Source organism: Lepidochelys kempii, chromosome 20, assembly GCF_965140265.1.
Source record: "Lepidochelys kempii isolate rLepKem1 chromosome 20, rLepKem1.hap2, whole genome shotgun sequence".
In the NCBI taxonomy this organism is placed as follows: domain Eukaryota; kingdom Metazoa; phylum Chordata; order Testudines; family Cheloniidae; genus Lepidochelys; species Lepidochelys kempii.
The window spans coordinates 24,159,137-24,179,976 of record NC_133275.1 but is presented as its reverse complement, the minus strand read 5'-3'; the positions used below and the strand labels follow the sequence as shown (position 1 = coordinate 24,179,976).

At 65.4% G+C, this 20,840-nt stretch overlaps 1 protein-coding gene across 9 annotated transcripts in view; it reads right to left on the bottom strand.

Moving 5' to 3' along the window:
- Positions 1-20,840, bottom strand: part of DOCK6 (dedicator of cytokinesis 6) — a 58,292-nt gene that overhangs the window by 33,518 nt on the left and 3,934 nt on the right. For 8 of the 9 annotated variants that reach the window (XR_012155688.1, XM_073318253.1, XM_073318254.1 and 5 more), the window contains exons 2-14: positions 11,833-11,923; positions 10,048-10,223; positions 9,157-9,225; positions 8,245-8,356; positions 7,781-7,993; positions 7,367-7,452; positions 6,692-6,758; positions 5,362-5,511; positions 5,125-5,205; positions 4,507-4,663; positions 3,675-3,799; positions 3,335-3,428; positions 2,689-2,851 (exon numbers count right to left, since the gene is read on the bottom strand). Coding sequence is in view for 8 of the 9 variants with exons in the window: in XM_073318253.1 (XP_073174354.1) it covers positions 2,689-2,851; positions 3,335-3,428; positions 3,675-3,799; positions 4,507-4,663; positions 5,125-5,205; positions 5,362-5,511; positions 6,692-6,758; positions 7,367-7,452; positions 7,781-7,993; positions 8,245-8,356; positions 9,157-9,225; positions 10,048-10,223; positions 11,833-11,923 (1,584 nt within the window). In the remaining variant the exon portion in view is untranslated. The other variant, XM_073318258.1, reaches the window with a different exon arrangement.

The following is a 20,840-nucleotide window of genomic DNA, read 5'->3' as shown; positions in this document are numbered from 1 at the left end:
TCCCACAGCCCCAAGGATGGGGCAGGATTACCAGCCCTGGATGCGGAAACTGAGGCACAGGGCAGGATACTTTTGCTGCTCTCCCCCCTTGCAGTACCCCCAGCCCAGTGGCCCAACAGCTCTCTGCTCTCCCCCCCCGGCCAGGCTGAGGAGACAGCCCTGCGGCTGCAGACCCAGAGCACGGCCCAGGCCTTCCGGGCAATGTTAGCCGGGCACCTCCTGCTGGCAGAGCAGGTGAGGGAGCTGGAGGACACGCTGGCCGGTCTGGCGAGGAGGGACCCCCGGGATGGGGGCAGGGAGCTGGCTGCTCTCAAGGTAACGTGCACGCGCGCTGGGGTCCTTACAGGCCTGGGCCCTGGGAATTCCCAGCTCCAGATGCTGCACTGACCCCAGGTGTCAGACACCCCTGAACCCAGCCCTGGCCCGGCCTCCGCCGCAGGGGGAGCGCTGAACGGCGGGCTCAGACCTCGCCTGGCGGGGATCGGCACGGCCCGTCAAGGGGAGTGGAGTGACCCCAGCTGGGATCTGGCCCCAACGGCCCCCAAGGAGCAACGCCGACCAACCCCGGCTGGGATCCGGCCCCTATGATCCGTTGGGCCCCAACAGTTGGGGGGGCGCGCTGATCCCCAGGGCTGCTGGGCCCCCAGCTCGGGGGAGATGCGGGGCAGGCAGACCGCGGGGAGGGGCAGAGGGCTAACACGAGGGGAGCTGGGGAGAGCGCGGCTGGCGGGGGCGTCTCTGACCCCCGCCTCTCCCCAGACGCACGTGGAGCGGCAGAACCTCACTCTCCGGTCCCTGGCGGACGCGGCCTGGCAGTGGCAGGAGCAAGTGGCCAGGCAGACGGAGCAGCTGGCCCGGCTCCGGAAGCAGGCAAGGCCCCCGCAGGATGGCGGGGAGGGGAGCTCGGCTTGGGAGAGATCGGGGGGCCACAGCTCAGGGCTGCCGTGGGAAAGGCTGGCATCGCTACCCACAGGGAAACTGAGGCAGAGAGGGCCTAGCAGAGCTGGGATTAGAACCAGGTGCCCTGTGGCCATCGCACTAGCCACGAGCCCATGTTGCCTATGATCCCCAGCTCTCAGGCACAACTATCCCCCCCCCGCCCGCCCTCTGCAGCCAGGGGGCCTGAGCCAGGCTGGGGACCCTGGGTCTGTGAGTGGGATCGGCTCCTTTGGGTGCTGCCTGTGGGGGCGGAGCCCAGGTGGTCTCCCTGAAAAGCCAGTCGGTCCCCCCGCCACGATGCCGATTGCCCCCCCTCCGCTGCCCAGCCCCCGCCTGCTCTCAGCCTGCCCACTCCTCCCCTGGCAGATGGAGGGCCAGGCTGGCACCAGGACATGATCAGGCCCCACGGGACGGCGGAGGAAACCCACACGGAGCCTCACGGCTGCGAGGGATGGCCCGGAGAGCACACGCCCAGCTGGCCGCGGGGACCCCGGCTCCAGGGCGCGCTGCGATGAGGGGCCAGGCCGCGCCAGCCGGGCCGCTGGATCTGGAGGACCCTGGCTCCCGGGGGACGGACACGCCTCACGGGGGCTCTGGCACCGAGCGCCGGAGCCTCCCTCCCTCCCCCCCACATCTCCCCTGGGAAATAAATGAACCTGGGGCAGTGGGGAGCCGCCCTCCTCCTGGAGCTGATTGGAGAGAAAGTGACTCTGGCTTCTACAGGGGCGCGAGGGAAAAGCTCCCCCATAACACAGCTCTGCCGGTGGCCCTCAATCCCGACCTGCAGCCCCCGCTGTCCCAGCCCCTGGCTCCCCCAAGCTCTGCCAGTGCCCCTCACTCCCGACCCGCAGCCCCCACCAACCCAGCCCTGGGCTCACAGCCCTGCTGCTGCCCCTCACTCCCAACCCACAGCCCCCTGCTAGCCCAGCCCTGCCCCCCAGCTCTGCCAGTGGCCCTCACTCCCAACCCACAGCCCCCTGCTACCCCATCCCTGCCCCCCAGCTCTGCTGGTGGCCCTCACTCGTGACCGGCAGCCCCCTGCCAGCCCAGCCCTGCCCCCCCAGCTCTGCCGGTGGCCCTCACTCGTGACCGGCAGCCCCCTGCCAGCCCAGCCCTGCCCCCCCAGCCCTGCCGGTGGCCCTCACTCCCAACCCACAGCCCCCTGCTACCCCATCCCTGCCCCCCAGCTCTGCCGGTGGCCCTCACTCCCAACCCACAGCCCCCTGCTACCCCAGCCCTGCCCCCCCAGCTCTGCCAGTGGCCCTCACTCCCAACCCACAGCCCCCTGCTACCCCAGCCCTGCCCCCCCAGCTCTGCCGGTGGCCCTCACTCCCAACCCACAGGCCCCTGCTACCCCAGCCCTGCCCCCCCAGCCCTGCCGGTGGCCCTCACTCCCAACCCACAGCCCCTGCCCCCCCAGCTCTGCCGGTGGCTCGCATTCTCAACCTGCAGCCCCTCCACTATCCCAGCCCCAACTCCCCACACCCCATCTTTGTTGTTGCCCTTCAGAAATCAGACTACCCCTTCAGTCACATTTTCCCAGCGGCTTTCGTGGGTGCACTCAGGGCTGGTAGCCAGCCCCTCTGGCCATACCAGGGGTCCCAGCGGACGCGCCCGGCCCTGCTGATCAGCAAAGCGCCCATCTGATCGCCGATTGCGCAGTGCCCGGGTGTCGCCGCGTGGCCCGTGACTCCCCAGGAGAGGCCAGCAGCCCACGTGCTCACGGGTGCCCACTCGGCTGCCACCCACCTGTAGGTGGTGTGGGGGACATAGACCTCCCGGGCTGGGAACTCCAGGATCTCCTTGGTGGGCCGCACCCGGGGGTCCGGGTAGGGCTTGACGTGCAGCAGCTCCGGGGAGAGGCAGTAGTAGGGGCTCTCGGGCGCCGGCGAGATGTCCACCTTGAACTGAGCTGCAGAGAGGAGGCGACGGGCCGTAAGGATCTTAGCGCTATGGGGCCGGTGCATGGGGCAGACCCCCAGGCCCAGAGCCGGCCCGGTGCCTGATGGGAAAGGAGGGCCACGGCTACGCTAACACACAGGACTGAGCCCAGGGGCTGGTGGGAAGGGGCCCAAGGAAGAATCCAACCGGGGAAGGCACCTGGCCCCTGGCCCAGGGCAGGGAAAAGGTGGGACCCGGGAGGGGGCGGGGCTTGGAGCTCCCCTCCCCCAGAGCTGCCGGAGGCTCCTTTGGACTCGATGTAGGTTAGAGCAGCCGTGAGGGTTGCCCTGGGTGCAGCGGCCATTGCGGGTGTGGCTCTGTGGCTGCCCCTGGGGCCCCGCCCCCTGAAGGGGGCATAGTCAGCTTCCCTGGGGGGCCTTACTGCTGCGTATGGGCCCCTAACCGCCCCCCCCCCCCCAGTACACAGAGCCCACACCGTCCCTGCCAGCCGCACCTGTGACGGGCCGCAGCCGGCGCAGCAGTGAGGACGGGCGCCTCATGTCCGCCAGGAACTTGTACAGGTCCTCGGTGCTCAGGCGGTCGCCTTCCTGCGGGGGCCGGGCGAGCGTGAGAGCGGAGGGGGCTGCGGCGTCAGGCACCAGCCCCCAGAGCCACAAGGCGGCCAGGCGCCCCCACAGCAAACACACCCCATAGCCCCAGCTGCCCATCACACAACGAGCCGCTCCACCCCCCCGAAGCACCCTAAATGCTGCCTCCATCCACCCCAAGCCCCACCCGCCCTAAAAGCGAAGCAACCCCTACCAGGGCCAGCAGGGGGCGCCCCGCCCCGTTACCTGTTTGAAGAAGTTGGTGACGGTCAGGGTGGCGGGGCGGAAGCTGCCGAAGCTGCACGGCTCCTCCCCGGCGCTCACGCGCTCCAGCGTCCTCCGCTTGCGCTCGTTCCAGGTGCCCCGGCGCTCTGCCGGGGGGGGGGGGTGGTCACCGCGGGCAAGGGGGCTCCCAGCGGGCAGGCCCAGCAAAGCCCCACGGGCCGTGCCAACCGGCGACGCGCCCGGCTCTACTGGGCCTGCCGGCCGCCCAGGGAGAAGCCCGGTAGCACCCAGACTCTTCTCGGGGGGCCCCCAGCTCAGCTAGACGACGAAGGGTTGGGGTTTTTTTTGCAGCCACCTCTGGGGTGGGAGGCAGCAGCTGCCTTTGCAGCCACTGGTAAGAAACCTGCGGCCCACTGTACCCACGGGGGGCGGGCGCGGCCAGCGCTCAGACACGGGGAACAGGAACCGTTAACCCCCCGCAGCAGCCAGGACCTCCTGCAGCACAGCGCCCCCTAGCTCGGGCCCGGGGCTCTGGGGCCAGCCCTGCCTGCCAGGGGAGAGCGCCCCCCGCTGAGCCCCATCCCGCCCCGGGGCCAGCCCTGCCTGCCAGGGGAGAGTGCCCCCCGCTGAGCCCCATCCCGCCCCGGGGCCAGCCCTGCCTGCCAGGGGAGAGTGCCCCCCGCTGAGCCCCATCCCGGGGGCACTGGGGCCAGCACCGAGCCAGAGGGCAGAATGCCCCCTACCAAGCCCGGCAGCGCCCCCCAGCCCCAGGCTGCGGGGAACGTGGCGCCAGGGAGGTCTCCGGACCGCGCCCAGGCCCGTGCCCCACGTGCTGCCCCCCCGCCGGGCTCACCGCTCTCGGCGTCGGCGGCCTCCCGCTCCAGGGCCCCGGCGGTGCTGGTGATGTTCAGCAGGTGGATGGCCGTCCAGGCGAAGGGCATGCGGTACCGGCCCAGACGGCCGCAGAACTGCTCCACCGCCCCACGCAGCTTCTCCAGCTTCTCCTTGTTCTGGGGCGGGCGGGCACCGAGTTAACGTGGTGGGGCAACCCCAGCTCACACCGAGCCCCACACCGAGCCCTCTGGGGCACGGGGGCATTGCACTGCCACTGTCAGAGCCGTACCCCTGTTAGAGTGGGGGGGCTGGGAGCCAGGACTCCTGGGTTCTCTCCCTGGCTCTGGGGAGGGCATTGGTGCTGAGTGGCTAGAGAGGGGGACGCTGGGAACTAGGACTCCTGGGTTCTCTCCCTGGCTCTGGGGAGGGCATTGGTGCTGAGTGGCTAGAGAGGGGGACGCTGGGAACTAGGACTCCGGGGTTCTCTCCCTGGCTCTGGGGAGGGCATTGGTGCTGAGTGGCTAGAGCGGGGGACGCTGGGAACTAGGACTCCGGGGTTCTCTCCCGGGCTCTGGGAGGGCAGTGGTGCTCAGTGGTTAGAGCAGGGAGGACGGGCTGGCTCCGAGGCAGCACCTACCTTGGCTGTGTCCGTCTCCTTCATGACCATGTAGGGCTCACAGCAGTCCCCGATGTCCCCCTGCTGCAGTACCTTCTCCAGCTGGGGGAGAAGAGGAACAGTGACCCACTGGGGAGGGGAGTGGGGGCCAGTGCTTAGAGCAGGGGGGGTGGGCTGGGAGCCAGGACTCCTGGGTTCCAGCTCTCGGGAGTGAGGTCTAGTGGTTAGAGCAGGAGGCTGGGAGCCCCCCCCCCTCACCTTGATGACCAGGAAGATGTCGGGGGAGGGGTAGGTGATGGAGAAGATGGCGGAGCGTGCCAGTGTGGAGATGGCGGGGTGGGCGCCGGGCGCCCGCAGCAGCCCCTTCACCTGCTCCGAGTTGAGGTCGAAGTAGAAGTTCTCGGAGATCTAGGGACGGAGCAAAGGTGAGAGCAGGAGACAGAGCCTGCACGTGGGCTGGCCAGGGCCCTGCCCCTCAGCCCCCCAGCCCAGTCAGTACGGCCCAGGCCCTGCCCCTCACCCCTGGTCAGTACGCCCCAGGCCACGCCCCCCACCCCACATCCCTGCCCCCTGGTCATTTGTGAGGAAGCGGGACTGTTCTTAATGTTTCCTCTGAATAGTGTGGGGGTACCTCAGTTTCCCCTAGGCAGTTCTTAAGTCTCTAGGGGGTGGGGTAAGGGTGTATGATCATTGCAGAGCCCTAGAGGGCAGGTGTGTGCAGTGGTCTGGACACAGACAATGGCCAACACCGTTTCCTGGCCACTGATGGCCTGGGCCCTTCCCCCCTGCAAGGTGAGAGCTAAAGGGTTGGAGAACAAAGGACTCGGGTGACCTTCTGGCTCAGGAAAGGGACAAAGTCCAGGGGAGGAGGGGCTGGAGAGAGTTTCAGTTTGGGGCTGGCTGGGGACATGGAGTGAAGGGCAGACGTGGTTGTCTGGCTCACTGCCCCCCAGAATGGACCCAGCTGAGGGGTCCTGTTCTCTGCACCTACAAGCTCTGGTTTAGACCATGTTCCTGTCGTCTAATAAACCTTCTGTGTTACTGGCTGGCTGAGAGTCCCGTCTGACTGCGGAGTTGGGGGGCAGGACCCTCTGGCTTCCCCAGGACCCCGGCTGGGCGGACTGGCTGTGGGAAGCGCATGGAGGGGCAGAGGAGGCTGAATGCTCCGAGGTCAGACCCAGGAAGGTGGAGCCGGGTGAGCTGTGTGTCCTGCAGACAGGCTGCTCCCAGAGAGGAGACTTCCCCAGGGTCCTGCCTGGCTTTCGTGGGGAGCAGTTCCAGAGCATCGCCCAGGGACCCCGTGACCGTCCAGCCCAGGCCACGCCCCTCACCCTGCATCCCCGCCCCCTGGTCAGTACGGCCCAGCCACACCCCCTGTCCTGCATCCCCGCCCCTCTGCCCAGTAGGTATAGACCAGGCCAGGACATGCCCCTCACCCTGTGTCCTTGGCCCCCCGTTCAGTCAGTACAGCCCAGGACAGGCTCCCCGCCCACCCATCTGGTCAGTACAGCCGAGGACACGCCCCTCACCCTGCGTCCCCGCCCCCCTGGCCTGGCACATGCCCCGATGGGGCGGGGCCATCGGGTACCTTTTTCTTTTCCTTGATATCATACAGGGCAAGTGTCCCGAAGATGGGCTCGATCTCGATCTCAAACCTGGCACCAGGGAGACAGCGAGCGCATCAGGGCCCTTCAGCTGGGAGCAACAGCCCCACAGCCACCCCCCACCCCCAGCCCCACACCCCTCGGCACTCAGGGGGCAGTGTGGCCTAGGCGGCTGCGAGCCAGGACACCTGGGTTCCATTCCCAGCTCGGGGGGAGCGGGGTCTAGTGGTTAGAGCAGGGGGGGGGGGAAGGGAGGGACTGGATTCCTGGGTTCCATTCCAGGATCTGCCACTACTCACTGGGCCGCCATGGCGAAGCCCCACCCCCAGTGCCTCAGTTTCCCCTCCAACACAGATATCACTGCCCCCACATGCCCCCCAGTGGTCCTAGGGATGAGCAGGGCTCAGCATGGACATCCAAGGCTGAGCTGTTCGCCCTCACAGCCAGCCCCTCCTCCCATTCTGCGGGGGGAGCCAGGGGACCCCACCCTACCCAGAGACCTCTCCTCCCCCTGCTGGACAGGCCCAGCCTCCAGGGCAGTTCGCTTGGCTCTGGCGGGCTCCTCCCCGCAGCGGGGATGGAAACACTACCTCCCCCCAGCCCCAGGGAGCCCCCGCAGCCCCTAGCTCCCTCGCTGTGATGATGGGGGGGCGACTTACTTGAGAGACAGGCACTTCACCAGGATCCGCTGGCCGAAGTGCTCCCGGGGCATCTCGGGCAGGCTGCAGCGCTCCACCGCCTCGTCCTGCCGGCAGGGGGAGCAGCGGTGAGAGTGGCCTCTCGAACCCAGGGCCCCCAGCCCGCCCCACGCAGCCACCCAGACCCTGCCTTTATACCAGCTGCACACGCAGGCCCTGCGGCCTTGTGAAGACACCAGGGCTCTATTCCCGGCTCTGCCACTGACTTCAGCTCTGTGCCTCAGTTTCCCCTCCCCCCGGGTATGTTTAGACTGAGAGCTTGTTGGGGCAGGGCCCAGCCCAAAGAGGGGGCCCCGATCTCGCTCGGGGCATTGGGACACCACCTTAACACACCTAGGAAAGGGGACCCGGCCCGTTCCCCGCGGCGGGGCTCACCTCGTCGGGGGCGGGGAAGAGGGCCAGGAGCTCCGGGTGCCGGTTCTCCTTGCGCAGCTCCTCGTTACGCCGGTCGACCTCCTCCATCGCCGTGTGCTCCAGCAGGGTGGGCAGCAGCGGGTCGGCCACCGAGTTCTTCAGGTCGAAGATGCTGGAGGCCCAGCTGCCCCGGGGCGTGTCGTCCAGGGAGGGCGAGCGGCGCTTCAGCTCCTCCTGGGGGGGTGGGGAGGGGTGAGGGGGCGCCAGGCCGCCTCCCACCACCCCAGGCCAGCCCAGCCCTGTCACCCCACAACACCCCCGTCCCAGCCCCCCCAACATCCTCCCTCTACCCCAATGTCCCTCCGGCCCAGCCCCCCGACCCCTGCAGACGATACCGCCGTCCCAGCCAGGCCTCTTCCCCTCCAGATCCCCCAGCTGGGGCCACGCTCTGCCCGGGGGCATCCTCCCTCGCCCCCTGGCCTCACCGGCTCCTCCGCGGCCTCGTCCAGCTCGAAGACCTGCCGGGGCAGCCCTGTCTGTCTCTGCCGCTGCCGCTCGGCCGTGTGGGGGCTGTACATGGTGCTGAGACGCTGGTACCTGCGGGCGCGGGGAGCCTTGGTCACATCCCCCGGCCCCCCGCAGCGCAGCCCCACAATGGGAGCGAGGGAGACCAGGCTATTGCCTGGGGGATGGGGGGAGAGGTGCAAGAAAGGATAGTTCCCATCATCCTCCCCCTTTATTTCAGCCACATGATGGGTCGCCCTTGCATGGGGGAGGGGGGGCAGGGAACAACACACCTGGATCACCCCAGCCCAGGTAGAGAGGGGCGGGGACTCAGGGTCGGAGCACAGGAAAGGGAGCCAGGAACTAACCATCCCTGCTCTGTGCCTTGATTTCTCCATCTGTAAAACAGGGGTTGGTGCTCCCCTCCTTCCCAAGGATTCAGCTGCTGTGTAACCCGGGCTGAGGGACGGACAGATGGGCAGAGGACAAACAGATCATTGTCCCTTGGCCAAGCCACCAGTTGCGCCCGCCTCCGGGACACGAGGCAGAGCCGGGCTCGGCTGACCGAGCCCCAGGCACCAGGAGAAACAAGGTCCCTTTCTCTAAGGACTGAACGGATCCGGTTACCAGGAGTTTGGAAGCCCATAGCGGGCGGCTGGCTCCGGTATAGCTCCGGGCAACCCAGCCACGCGCCGGCGTGCTGGGCCCATCCCCCTGGCCTCCCGCCAGGCATGTAGTGGGCCAGCGATTTCAGCCTGCGGGGAGAGGGGACGGGAGACAGGCCTGGCTCCAAAGCGCAGCACTGGAAGCTGTCCACGGGCGCTGGCTCCGGGCGCTGGCTCCGGGCTTGCCCTGCCCCCTCCGACCGGCCGTGGGGTGCTCCGCCAACTTACTTCCTCCGCACCACCAGCCAGTCCTCCGTGTAGACCTGCACCGCGTCCCGCACCCGGGCATCCAGCTTCCTGGCGGGAGGGAAACACACAGGGCTCGCCTCTGAATCAGCGGGGGGAGGGACGAGGGCAGGGGACGCTTGGGCAGCTCCAGGGAGCAGCGGGTACACCACAACCCCAGGGGCCTCTTTTCCAACCCCGCAGCCTTCAGAACTGCCAGGACACCTGGGTTCCCGCTTCCTGGCTCTGCCGCTGGCCGGCTGGGTGACCTTGAGCAAGTCACTCTGCCGGCATTATTTAATTATAACTCCCTAATTAAGCCTCGTCACAGCCCCCGGGGGCAGGCAAGGAGAATTATCCCAGCCATGCGTCCAGGCCGGGGACGTGCCAAAGTGGAGGAATGCTCATATGCCCCATCTCAAAGTACCCCTTGTGCAGCAGAGGACGGGGCTGAGCCAGGCACAGGGTGTGCACGGCAAGGGGGTGAGACACAGAGAGGGTGGGGGGTGATCACGGGGCTGGAAGCTGAGAATTCATGAGCTCTGATGCCTCAAGTCCCCACCCCTGTCCGGTCTGTATGGCTCAGGCCACGCCCCTTATCCAGAGTCCCCGCCCCCATCCAGTCTGTATAGCCCAGGCCAGGCCCCTTGTCCTGAGTCCCCGCCTCCCCAGTCTGGTCAGTCCCCCTGGTGGCTGTTTCCCCAGGGGGAGGACAAAATGTCCCAAGACGTAGGACCCTGTGCTAAATGCGCTGCCCCCTGCTGGTGGCTGGGCAGTACTGAGATGCTAATCTGCAGTGCCCCATCCAGGGCTGGGGGTCTCTTGCACCACCACACAGGGCCAGGTCCCACCCCACTCCCACATTCAGCAGCAAGCCCCGGCCCAGGCACCCACCCCTCGTCGGGTAACCCCGGTTCCAGCGTGCGGCATTCCCGCGGCTCCCGGACCACCTCCACGTCATCAGCGGGGAACTCGACCAGGTCACGGAGTGGGCCAGGCTCCACCTCGGGGGGGTGGGCAGCCAGGTACTCCTCGAAGTCCACCGGCTCCACCACCTCCGTCAGCGGCACCTGCGGGGACAGACCGGTCAGCACAGGGCGGGATCGTCCCAATGCAGCCAGGGCAGCTCCCTGCAAACCCCACCTCACCGCTGCCCCCTGCTGGTGGTTGGAGCTGGGACAACCCCAGTGTGGACCCCCAAGGATGAGACAGGCTGCGCTCCCCACAGCGGTGGGATAAGCTAAGGGTTAGAGCAGGGGGCTGGGAGCAGGACTCCTGGGTTCTATCCCCGGCTCCGGGAGGGGAGTGGGGTCCAGTGATTGGAGCAGGAGACTCAGGACTCCTGGGTTCCTTTGCCAACAGTGTGCAATCTGGGGTACCACATCACTGCCTGACTGAGCAGGGAGAGCGACCCCGGCTGAGCTCCTGGCAGCCCCGCACAGCTGAGAGTCAGTATCGACTGGGAATAGAGCGCCCCAAGCGAACCCCCAGCATCACTCCCTGCAGCCCCCCGGCTCCTCCCCAGGCATCCTCCCAGACTGGCCACTGAGAGGCGGCAGGAAGTCGGGCAGCTGCCGGCACGTGGCTGGCCAAGGGGGCTCTCTCAATACTCCTGGGCTGGGCGGGGGCCACGCCGGCTGACGGGAGGGGGCACGGGTAGCACAAGCCATCTGTGCCAGAGGAAATCTCAGCGCCGACCTGCCCACAAGCGCCTGCCGGGCCGGCACTAACCGGGCAGGAAGTGAGGGCAAGACACTGAAACCACACGGGAAAGGGAAGGGGAAACCAACGCGGTTAGATCTAAAGCACGCCAGAACCCTCCCCCTTGGCGCCTGGCCCCAGCCACTCGGCCTGGGGCTCCCGGAGGCCAATGCGCCGGCCCTGAGCCTGCCAGCACATGGGACCGGGAGACGGATGGAAACACCCCATTCTCCACGGCATGCTCCCCCCAGTGCAACCCCCCTGCTCTAACCACTAGCCCCCCACTCTCCTCCCAGAGCTGGGTGGAGAACCCAGGAGTCCTGGCTCCCAGTCTTCTCCCCCACCCACTCTAGCCACTAGACCCCACTCCCCGTCTAACAGCTCCACCTCCTGTTAAAGCTCAGCGGGTTCGCCGCAGGACAAGAGGCAGCGCGGGAGAGAGGCCTGGAAACCGTTGTAGAGGGGGAGTCCGCGCCGTCCCCATCCCTGCTGCGGGCCCCTCACTAAGCCCCCAAGGGCCCCCAGGGTCCTGGAGCGGAGAAGGGACGACAGGGAACAGCGCGGCTGGCTCCTCGCCCGGGTGCTGGGGCCCTCACCACGGCCCCATGTCTAGCGGGGGCCACGAGCCGGCTCCAGCCGCGACTCCCAGCCCTCGGCAGCGCCAGCTCGGGCAGGAGGGTGCCGCCTTTACACACCGAGGTGGCAGGTTCGATGCCTGCTGTCCGCCCCCCCCCCCCCGCGCCCAGAGTGGTGGGCAGGGTCGGGCAAGACGGGGATGGGAAGGGCGGGACCAGTGAGGTAGAGTCCCGGGACGTTCCCATGATGCTTTGGGAAGGGGAGAGGCTACAGGGGAAGAGCCAATGGCAGGTGCCGGCGGTGACGTTCCCCAAGGTGGCTCTGTCCCCCACTAGTGGCCGGACCACGCTGAGAGCCCGTCAGTGCCGGGGGCTGAGGGACGCGGGGCGCTGGGGTACTCACCAACTGCTGGGAGCCACTGCGCTTCTTGGAGAGCTGGGGGGACCCGCCGTACTCCCGGGACACCTGCTTCCGCACCTCGGCGGCCACCGTCCTGCAAGAGACACGGGTCAGGGGAGATAGCGCCCTGGGCTCGGCCGATCCCGCGGGGCAGGGAGCCGGACGAGGGGGGCTGGGGGTTCGGGCAGGGGGCCATTCGCTCGTCCTTCCTGTCCCCCAGTCCTCTGGTCTAACCACTAGGTCACATTCCCGCTCCGAACAGAACCCAGGAGTCCAGGCTCGCAGCCCCGGCCCCCCCCGAACCCCCGTGAACTCCCCCCTCTGTGCCCGGCTGCAGATTAGATCAAACAAGACGCACACTGCACACAGCTGAGCTGGAGAAATGCGCGCCCAGCCCCAGGCCAGCAGCTGCTGTCCCCCCCTTCCCCTCCCAGGGCTGCGCTGCCCCCGGCCCCTCCCTCCCCGCCCCATCTCCCATCACAGCCCAACTTTGCTCTCTCAGCCTCAGCTGGCCTGGCAGGCTCTGAGCTCCCCTCCACGAATCGCCCCAAGGCCTGGGGGTGGCACCAGCGAGCCTGGGGGAGCCTCCTTGCTTCACCACAGCATTTGGTTTTTAATTCCCCTTCTCTCAGTGATGTGCACTGAGGACACCCGGGCTCTGCTACTGACTCCCTGTGTGACCTTGGGTAAGTCATAGGGCTGCCCCGTGCCTCAGTTTCCCTCACCTGTAACATGCCGCTAATGATCCTTCCATTTTTCTCTCACTGGGTTAGGGACTGTCCCGCACTGGATCTGTGCAGTGCCTGGCACGACGGGGCCCCGATCACTGCTGGGGTCCGGGCAGCACCCAACACGACGGGGCCCTGATCTTGGTGAGGGCTCCTACGTGCTACCGTAATACACCTACTGCTAGGTAAGGGAGTTGGCAGGAAACAGCAGGCCTGGGTTTAGTAGATCTGCAAGCTCTCTCCAAAGGTGGTTACCATCACCCCCATTTCACAGATGGGAAAACTGAGGCACAGAGCAGGGAAGGGGCTTGCCCTAAGGCACCCAGCAAGCCAGTGGCAGAGGCAGGAATAGAACCCAGGAATCCTGCTGTCACGGCGTGTGGGGGAGTCCAGGCCCTGCACCCCTCTTCCTGAGATTCACTGAGACTCTCAGCCAGCCAGTAAAACAGAAGGTTTATTGGACAACAGGAACACAGTCCAAAACAGAGCTTGTGGGTACAACCAGGACCCCTCAGTCAAGTCCTTCTGGGGGAGCAGGGAGCTTAGACCCCAGCCCTGGGGTTCCCTGCGTTCCTCCACCCAGCCCCAAACTGAAACTAAACCCCCCCAGCAGGCTCCCTTCTGCAGCCTCTGTCCACATTCCCGGGCAGAGGTGTTACCTCCTCCTCCCCCTCCTGGCTCAGGTGACAGGCTCTCAGGTCTCCCCTCCCCAGGGCACATTCCCAGGTCAACACTCCCCCCTCCCTGCTGCGTCACATCTCCCCCCCCTTCAAGACTGAACTGAGCGGGGTCACTCTAACCAGTGACCTGGGGAAGTTCGGGGCCCCCTCTCCGGGACAGCGCATCCGCTATCAGGTTGGCTCTTCCCTTCGCGTGGACAGGTCGTAATCCTGCAGGAGCAGGCTCCATCTCAGGAGCTTGGCGTTGGCTCCTTTCATCTGGTGCAGCCAGGTCAGGGGCGAGTGGTCGGTGTAGACGGTGAAGTGTCGCCCGAAGAGATAGGGCTCTAGTTTCTTGAGGGCCCACACCATGGCCAGGCACTCCTTCTCGATGGCCACGTAGTGTTGCTCCCGGGGTAGCAACTTCTTGCTCAGGTACCCGATGGGGTGTGTCTCCCCCTTTTCATCCTCCTGCATTAACACCGCCCCCAGTCCCGTGTCTGAGGCATTGGTGAACACCACAAAGGGCTTGTCAAAGTCTGGGTTTGCCAGAACTGGGCCACTGACCAGAGCCTCTTTCAGCGCCCGGAAAGCCTCCTGGCACTGCTCGGTCCAGACCACCTTGTCTGGCTTCCCCTTCTTGCATAGCTCAGTGATGGGGGTGGCGATGGCGCTAAAGTGGGGCACAAATCTTCGGTAGCATCCTGCCATCCCAATAAAGGCTTGGACCTGCTTTTTGATGTGGGGAGCGGGCCAGTCTCTGATCACCTCCACCTTGGCTGGTTCCGGCTTTAGGCGGCCGCTCCCCACCCGGTTAGCCCAGGTAAGATACTTCCGCCATCCCCACCTTGCACTTCTCTGCTTTTACAGTCAGCCCAGCCCCCTGGAGTCAGTCCAGCACTTGTCTAACCTGGGACACATGGTCCTCCCAGGTCTGGCTAAAGACACAGATGTCATCAATATACGCCACGGCAAAACTCTCCATCCCCCTCAGGAGCTGGTCCACTAGGCGCTGGAAGGTGGCCGGCGCTCCCTTGAGGCCAAAAGGCAGGGTCAGGAACTCATAGAGCCCCAGAGGGGTGATAAAGGCCGATTTCAGTCGGGCATCTGCATCCAGCGGCACTTGCCAGTAGCCCTTTGTAAGGTCCATGGTGGAAAGGTACCGAGCTCCTCCGAGCTTGTCTAGGAGCTCATCAGGCCTGGGCATGGTGTAGGCATCAGATACAGTGATGGCATTGAGCTTCCGATCGTCCACACAGAACCAGACCGACCCGTCCTTTTTGGGGACCAGCACCACCGGCGAGGCCCAAGGGCTGGCAGATGGCTGGATCACCCCCAAAGCCAGCATGTCCCGGACCTCTCTTTCCAGGTCCTGAGCAGTTTTCCCTGTGACTCGGAAGGGGGAGCATCTTATCGGTGGGTGCGACCCCATCTGCACCCGGTGGACAGTCAGATTAGTGCATCCAGGCTGGTTGGAAAACAGCTGTCGGGACGGATGCAGCACCCCCCTGACCTCAGCTTGCTGGGCAGGGGTTAGCTGATCCGAGAGGGGAATTGTTTCCAGGGGGGAACCAGCTCTGGTCCCAGGGAATAGATCTACTAAAGGGTCATCTCCCTGCTCCTCCCACTGTCCACACACGGCCAACACCACATTTCCCCTGGCATAATATGGCTTCATCATGTTCACATGGTACACCCGGCGGTGGTGCGCCCGGTTCAACAGCTCCACCACATAGTTTACCTCACTGAGCTGCTTGACAACCTTGAAAGGGCTCTCCCAGGTGGCCTGTAGTTTGTTCTTTCTCACAGGGATGAGAACCATCACCTGATCCCCGGTGGCGTAGGCACGGGCCCGCGCCGTGCGGTCATACCAGACCTTCTGCTTCCTCTGGGCTCTGGCCAGATTCTCCCTGGCCAGGCCCATGAGTTCAGCCAGTCTCTCTCGGAAGATCAGGACATACTCCACCACTGTCTCTCCATCGGGAGTGGCCTTCCCCTCCCACTCGTCTCTCATCAGGTCCAGGGGGCCCCTCACCCTCCTGCCATATAACAGTTTGAAAGGCGAAAATCCGGTCGACTCCTGGGGCACCTCCCTGTACGCGAACAGCAGGTGAGGTAAGTACTTGTCCCAATCCTGCGGGTGCTGGTCCATAAAGGTTTTCAGCATCATCTTTAGCGTCCCGTTGAACCTCTCCACCAGCCCATTGGACTGGGGGTGATAAGCTGAGGCCCAGTCGTGCCGGACCCCACATTTCTCCCACAAGCACCGGAGCAGGGCCGACATGAAGTTGGAGCCTTGGTCTGTCAAGACTTCCTTGGGGAACCCCACTCGGCTGAAAATGGTCAGGAGCGCATTGGCCACGGTGTCTGCCTCAATGGAAGCTGAGGGCACTGCCTTGGGGTAGCGGGTGGCAAAATCTACCACCCCCAGAATGTATTTCTTCCCCGACAGGGTCGTCTTGCTGAGAGGCCCCACGATGTCCATGGCCACCTTCTGGAAAGGCTCCTCTGTGATGGGCAAAGGTCTCAAAGCCGCTTTCCCCTTGTCCCGGGCCTTCCCCACCCTCTGACAGGGGTCACAGGATCAGCAATACTGCCGGACCGTGGTAAAGACCCCGGGCCAGTAAAAGTTCTGTAGCAACCTCTGCCGGGTGTGCCGGATTCCCTGGTGCCCTGCGAGGGGGATGTCATGGGCCAGGTACAGGAGCCTGCGGCGATACTTCTGGGGGACCACCAGCTGCCTCCTGATCCCACAGGACTCTACTTCCCTTGGGGGAGCCCATTCTCGGTACAGGAACCCCTTCTCCCACAGGAACCTCTCCTGGCAGCCTCTCCTCATGGTCCGTACCACCCTGAGGTCGGCCAGGTCCCTGAGCTTCCGCAAGGAGGGATCTTTCCTCAACTCGGCCTGGAACTCAGCGGCTGGGGCAGGGACGGGGCCCGGTTCCCGCTCAGTGACCAGGTCTGAGGCCTCAGCCTCTCTGAGCCGTGCCCCTCGGCGCTCCCTCCCCACCAGGGTAGGGTCCTGCGCCTCCGGTGTGGTACCCTCCCCGAGGTCAGGGCGCAGTGCCCCGCGCCGGTTCTGGCTACGGGTCAGAACCAGGGCGGTCTGGGGGTTGCTTGGCCAGTCCTCTTTCTCCCCCCATCAAAACCTCAGTGGGCAAATGGTGGTGTATCCCCACATCCTTGGGGCCCTCCTTGGTTCCCCATTTCAGGTGTAACCTTGCCACGGGCACCTTAAATGGGGTCCCACCCACCCCCGGGTCAGGTAGATGTTGGGCACCACCCGATCTGGGGCCACCACCTCGAGTCGGGCCAGCGTCACCTCCGCGCCCGTATCCCAGTGTCCATTGACCTTCCTCCCATCCACCTCCAGGGGAACAAGGCACTCTCTCCGGAGGGACAGCCCCGCGCCCACCCTGTAAACCGAGCACCCTGAGTCCAGAGCCTCCAGCCCTCTGGCGGAGCTGGCCAGGGGTACTCTTCCCTCCGGAGCAGGTGGTAAACTGGCAGCCCCCCTTGCCTGGGCTGTCTTCCCCTCGTCCCGCTGGGTCCCTACCCAGTTAACCCTGGGTAGGTTGGGTCTGCTCAGTCTGTCCCTGAGCCCGGGGCACTGGGTCCGTACGTGGCCTCTCTGGCCACAGTGATAGCAGCTCAGGTCACGTTGGTCCCCTCGAGCGGGTCGGAGGGGCCCGACACCAGGCGTTCCCCTTTGGGGGGGGTTCTCCCTATTTCCCCGCTGGGAGGCCCCCTGGTGACTCTCTCTCTGCATCGGGGGGGCCTGTTCTTTTGTGACTCCTCCCGGCTACCCCCTGACCGACTGTTCACAAACTCGTCGGCCAGCTGCCCTGCGTGCTGGGGGTTCTCGAGCTTTTTGTCCACCAGCCACAGCCTCAGGTCGGAAGGGCACTGATCATACAGCTGCTCCAGTACGATTAGGTCAAGCAGGTCCTCTTTAGCTCGGGCCCCAGCTGTCCACTTGCGGGCATATCCCTGCATCCGGTTGACCCGTTGTAGGTAGGTGACCTCAGGCGTTTTACGCTGACTCCGGAACCTTCTCCGGTACATCTCGGGGGTCAGCCCAAACTCACGGAGCAGGGCCTCTTTGAACAGTTCATAGTCCCCTGCCTCCGGCCCTGTCATCCGGCTGTACACCTCCACGGCTTTGGGGTCCAATAAGGGGGTGAGAAATTGGAGCCTGTCGGCAGGGTCAACACTGTGCATCTCACAGGCATTCTCAAAGGCCATCAGGAAGCTATCCATGTCCTCCCCCTCCTTCCGCTGGGCCAGGAAGCACTTATCAAAGCTCCTTGCAGTCTTGGGTCCCCCCGCACTCACCGCAGCCCCACTGCTCCTCAGCCTGGCCAGCTCCAGTTCATGCTGTCTTTGTTTCTCCTTCTCCTCCTGCTCATGCCTACGTTCCCTCTCCTTCTCCCGATGTTCCCTCTCCTTCTCCTCCTGCTCATGCTTACGTTGTTTCTCATGATCCTCCAGCTCCCTCATTTTCATCTCCCTCTCCCATTCCAGCCGCCTCCACTCCAGGGATGGGGAGCTCCGCCGGGAGGATCCCCTGCTGGCTGCCGGGGTCAGGGTGCCCTCGGTATTCACTGGGCTTCCCCCAACCCCTCCCCCAGGCATAGGTAGGAAGGGTCTTGGGATGTCCTTGGCAGCAGTCTGACCCCTCCCAGCTCGGTCAGGTCCCAGGGCCACGCTGCGTCCGCCGGGCGGCTTTCCTCCGGGACAGGGATCGGGTCATCCAAGCGATCCCTCTCCTCCAACTGGGCAATTAGATGTTCCTTGGTGGACCTCCCAATGCGCAGCCCCCTCTGCCTGCACAGCTCCACCAGGTCGCTCTTCAGGCATTTAGCGTACATCTCCCTGCTGGCCACTCGCAGGCCTGGGCAGCTGTCCACGGTTTCCAGGAAAAACCCCTCGTGTGCCAGTCCTTCTTGAGGTCATCACCTCTTTGCCAGGGTCGAGCTGCAAACTCCTCCGCCCCTGGGACCGCTCGCTGCAATCCCCCGGGGGACCCTGTTACTGCAAAAGTCCTTCTCTCTGGTCACACACTCCCAGGGGTTAACCGCCCCCTGAAACCGTCTCTCTCTGAATCTTCAGCACGCCTGGTCCCCGTTAATCCCCCTTCGTTTTACTGCTCCCCAGTCACTTACTGCAGGAAGCACCGTTCACGGGGTGCAGTACATCCCACCGCTGCCACCAGTTGTCACCGAGTGTGGGGGAATCCAGGCCCTGCACCCCTCTTCCTGGGATTCACTGAGACTCTCAGCCAGCCAGTAAAACAGAAGGTTTATTAGACAACAGGAACACAGTTCAAAACAGAGCTTGTGGGTACAACCAGGACCCCTCAGTCAAGTCCTTCTGGGAGAGCAGGGAGCTTAGACCCCAGCCCTGGGGTTCCCTGCGTTCCTCCACCCAGCCCCAAACTGAAACTAAACCCCCCCAGCAGGCTCCCTTCTCAGCCTGTCTTCTCATTCCTGGGCAGAGGTGTCCCCTCCCTCTCCCCCTCCTGGCTCAGGCTCTCAGGTCTCCCATCCCCAGGGCACATTCCCAGGTCAACACTCCCCCCTCCCTGCTGCCTCACATCCTCACACCTGCATCCCTGGCACAAGTGATCTGGAAGCGGGGACGCTCTCCCGCACTGGCAGTGGATCCTCTGCTGCCTTTAGCGCCCCCGTCCTGGGAGGGGGGGGGCCCCCCGAATTCCTTCTAGCTCAGCAGCGACTGCAGGGCGGTGCCTCCGAGAAGCCGACACGTGGCCCGCCGTCAGCCCAGTCAGGTGAAGTCAGCCCTGGCCCCCGCTCAAGTTCCCGGGGGGCGGCAGGGGGTGGGAGCATCATGATGAGCGGACGTCCCGCCCCCCCCATCGCAGACAGGCACTGCTGGGCGCATGTGAAAGGCGACGGGTGCTGCCAGGTGGCCCCGCACCGGGAGATCTCCCCACGACGACACAGAGACAGCTGCGAGTGGCACCTGCCTGCCCAGAGAGGGGGGGCTCGGAGCGCAGGCGCCAACCGGGTGGGAAATCCCCGGGGGCGGGGGGGCTGCTGAAAAGGAGGGTCTGTCGTCTCCCGGCCCCCCGCTTCAAGCAACGACTTTATCTGCTTCATGTCACTTAACCCAAGCCAGGCCTATACCAGAGCAAGGGGAAAAGCAGGGAGCTAGTGTTCGAGCGGGGAGTCAGGAATCCTGGGTTTTGGCCTGGCAGGTGAGCGGGGTCTAGGAGTTAGAGCAGGGGCATGGAGGTCAGGACTCCTGGGTTCTCTCCTAGCTCTGGCAGGGAAGCGGGGTCCAGGGATTAGACCATGGGGGCTGGGGGTCAGGACTCCTGGATTCTGTCCCGGCTCTGGGAGGGGAATGGGGTCTAGTGGTTAGATTTCAACTTTTCAGTGGGGGGAAAAAAAAAAATTAACTAGTCAAACCAGCAACTTTCAGCCCCAACCTTCCCCCTCTGAAACGGGGCCACAGCGCTTCCGAGGCGGAGCCGAGAATCAAACCCAGGTGTCCGAGGCCCTGCCCAGCGCCTTCCCCACAATCCGGGCCGGAGTCAGCTCTGACGTGCCCGAAGCTCTGCACGGCTGGCCCTGCTCCGAGACACGGAGGCATCCGCAGATGCGAGCGCAGGACGGGCACTGGGGGCAGCTCCCTGCCCCGCCGGAGGGGAGAGGCCCCCGAAGAGCCGAGCGTCTCCAGGCCAGCAGCTCTGCAAACTCCAGAGCAGACCCTGAGCGGGTCTGAAGCCAGCGGCTCCCCGGGGGCCCAGTTCACGCAGTGCACTGAACGGCACAGGCCAGTGGCACTAGCTGCCCCAGTCCCGCTCGCGCTCTCTACCCTCGCTCCGGCCGGGGACTCGGAGCACGGCACAGGGCCCCGGCTGGGCACCCGTCTGGCTGGGGCTGGCAGTGCCAGGCTTCGCAACTCAGCCATGGCGCAGCAGCTGCCGGGCCGGCCTCCCCAGCTCAGCGCTCAGCCCGGCTTCCTGGGGAGATGGATGTTTTTCCAGCTGGCTCCTCGGCCAGGCTCCCACGCTCCGGCAGCGGGGCCCAGCCGGGGAGGGAGGGAGAGGAGTCATCAGGGTGGCAGGATAGTCCAGAGCCCCAAGCTAGGCCAGCAGGGACCCCAGGTTCCCTGGGCGTCAATGCTGCCGGGACTGCAGGGCACGCGACCACCCTAGAGGCTTGCGGCTCAAAGCCTGGTGCAGACAAGGCCTGAGGGTCACTGCCCCCCACCCGCCCCCCTGGGAAAGCTGACCTGCCCCCGGGACAATAAAGCCAGCGACAAACCACACCGAGGTTTTAACTGCGGGATTCCTGCAGGCAGTGCCCCAATCCCATGCACAGGGGCTGTTAATGCCCGGGCCCAGCGGGGGGCTCAGCCCCCTAAGGGAAGCGGCGCCCCCCAGTGGGAGGGGAGAGACTGCAGCGACCAGAGCCGGGATATCGTCAGGACTCCAGGGTCCCTCCCCATCACTCCCACGTGCCAGGGCCCCAGGATTACAGCACTTGCAAAGGGTGGTACCCACAGCAGCACAGCGCCCCCTAGCACCACACTGGGGCATTGGGTCCCGCAGGCAGAGAGAGCGCCCCCTACAGCACAGGCTAGAAGTATC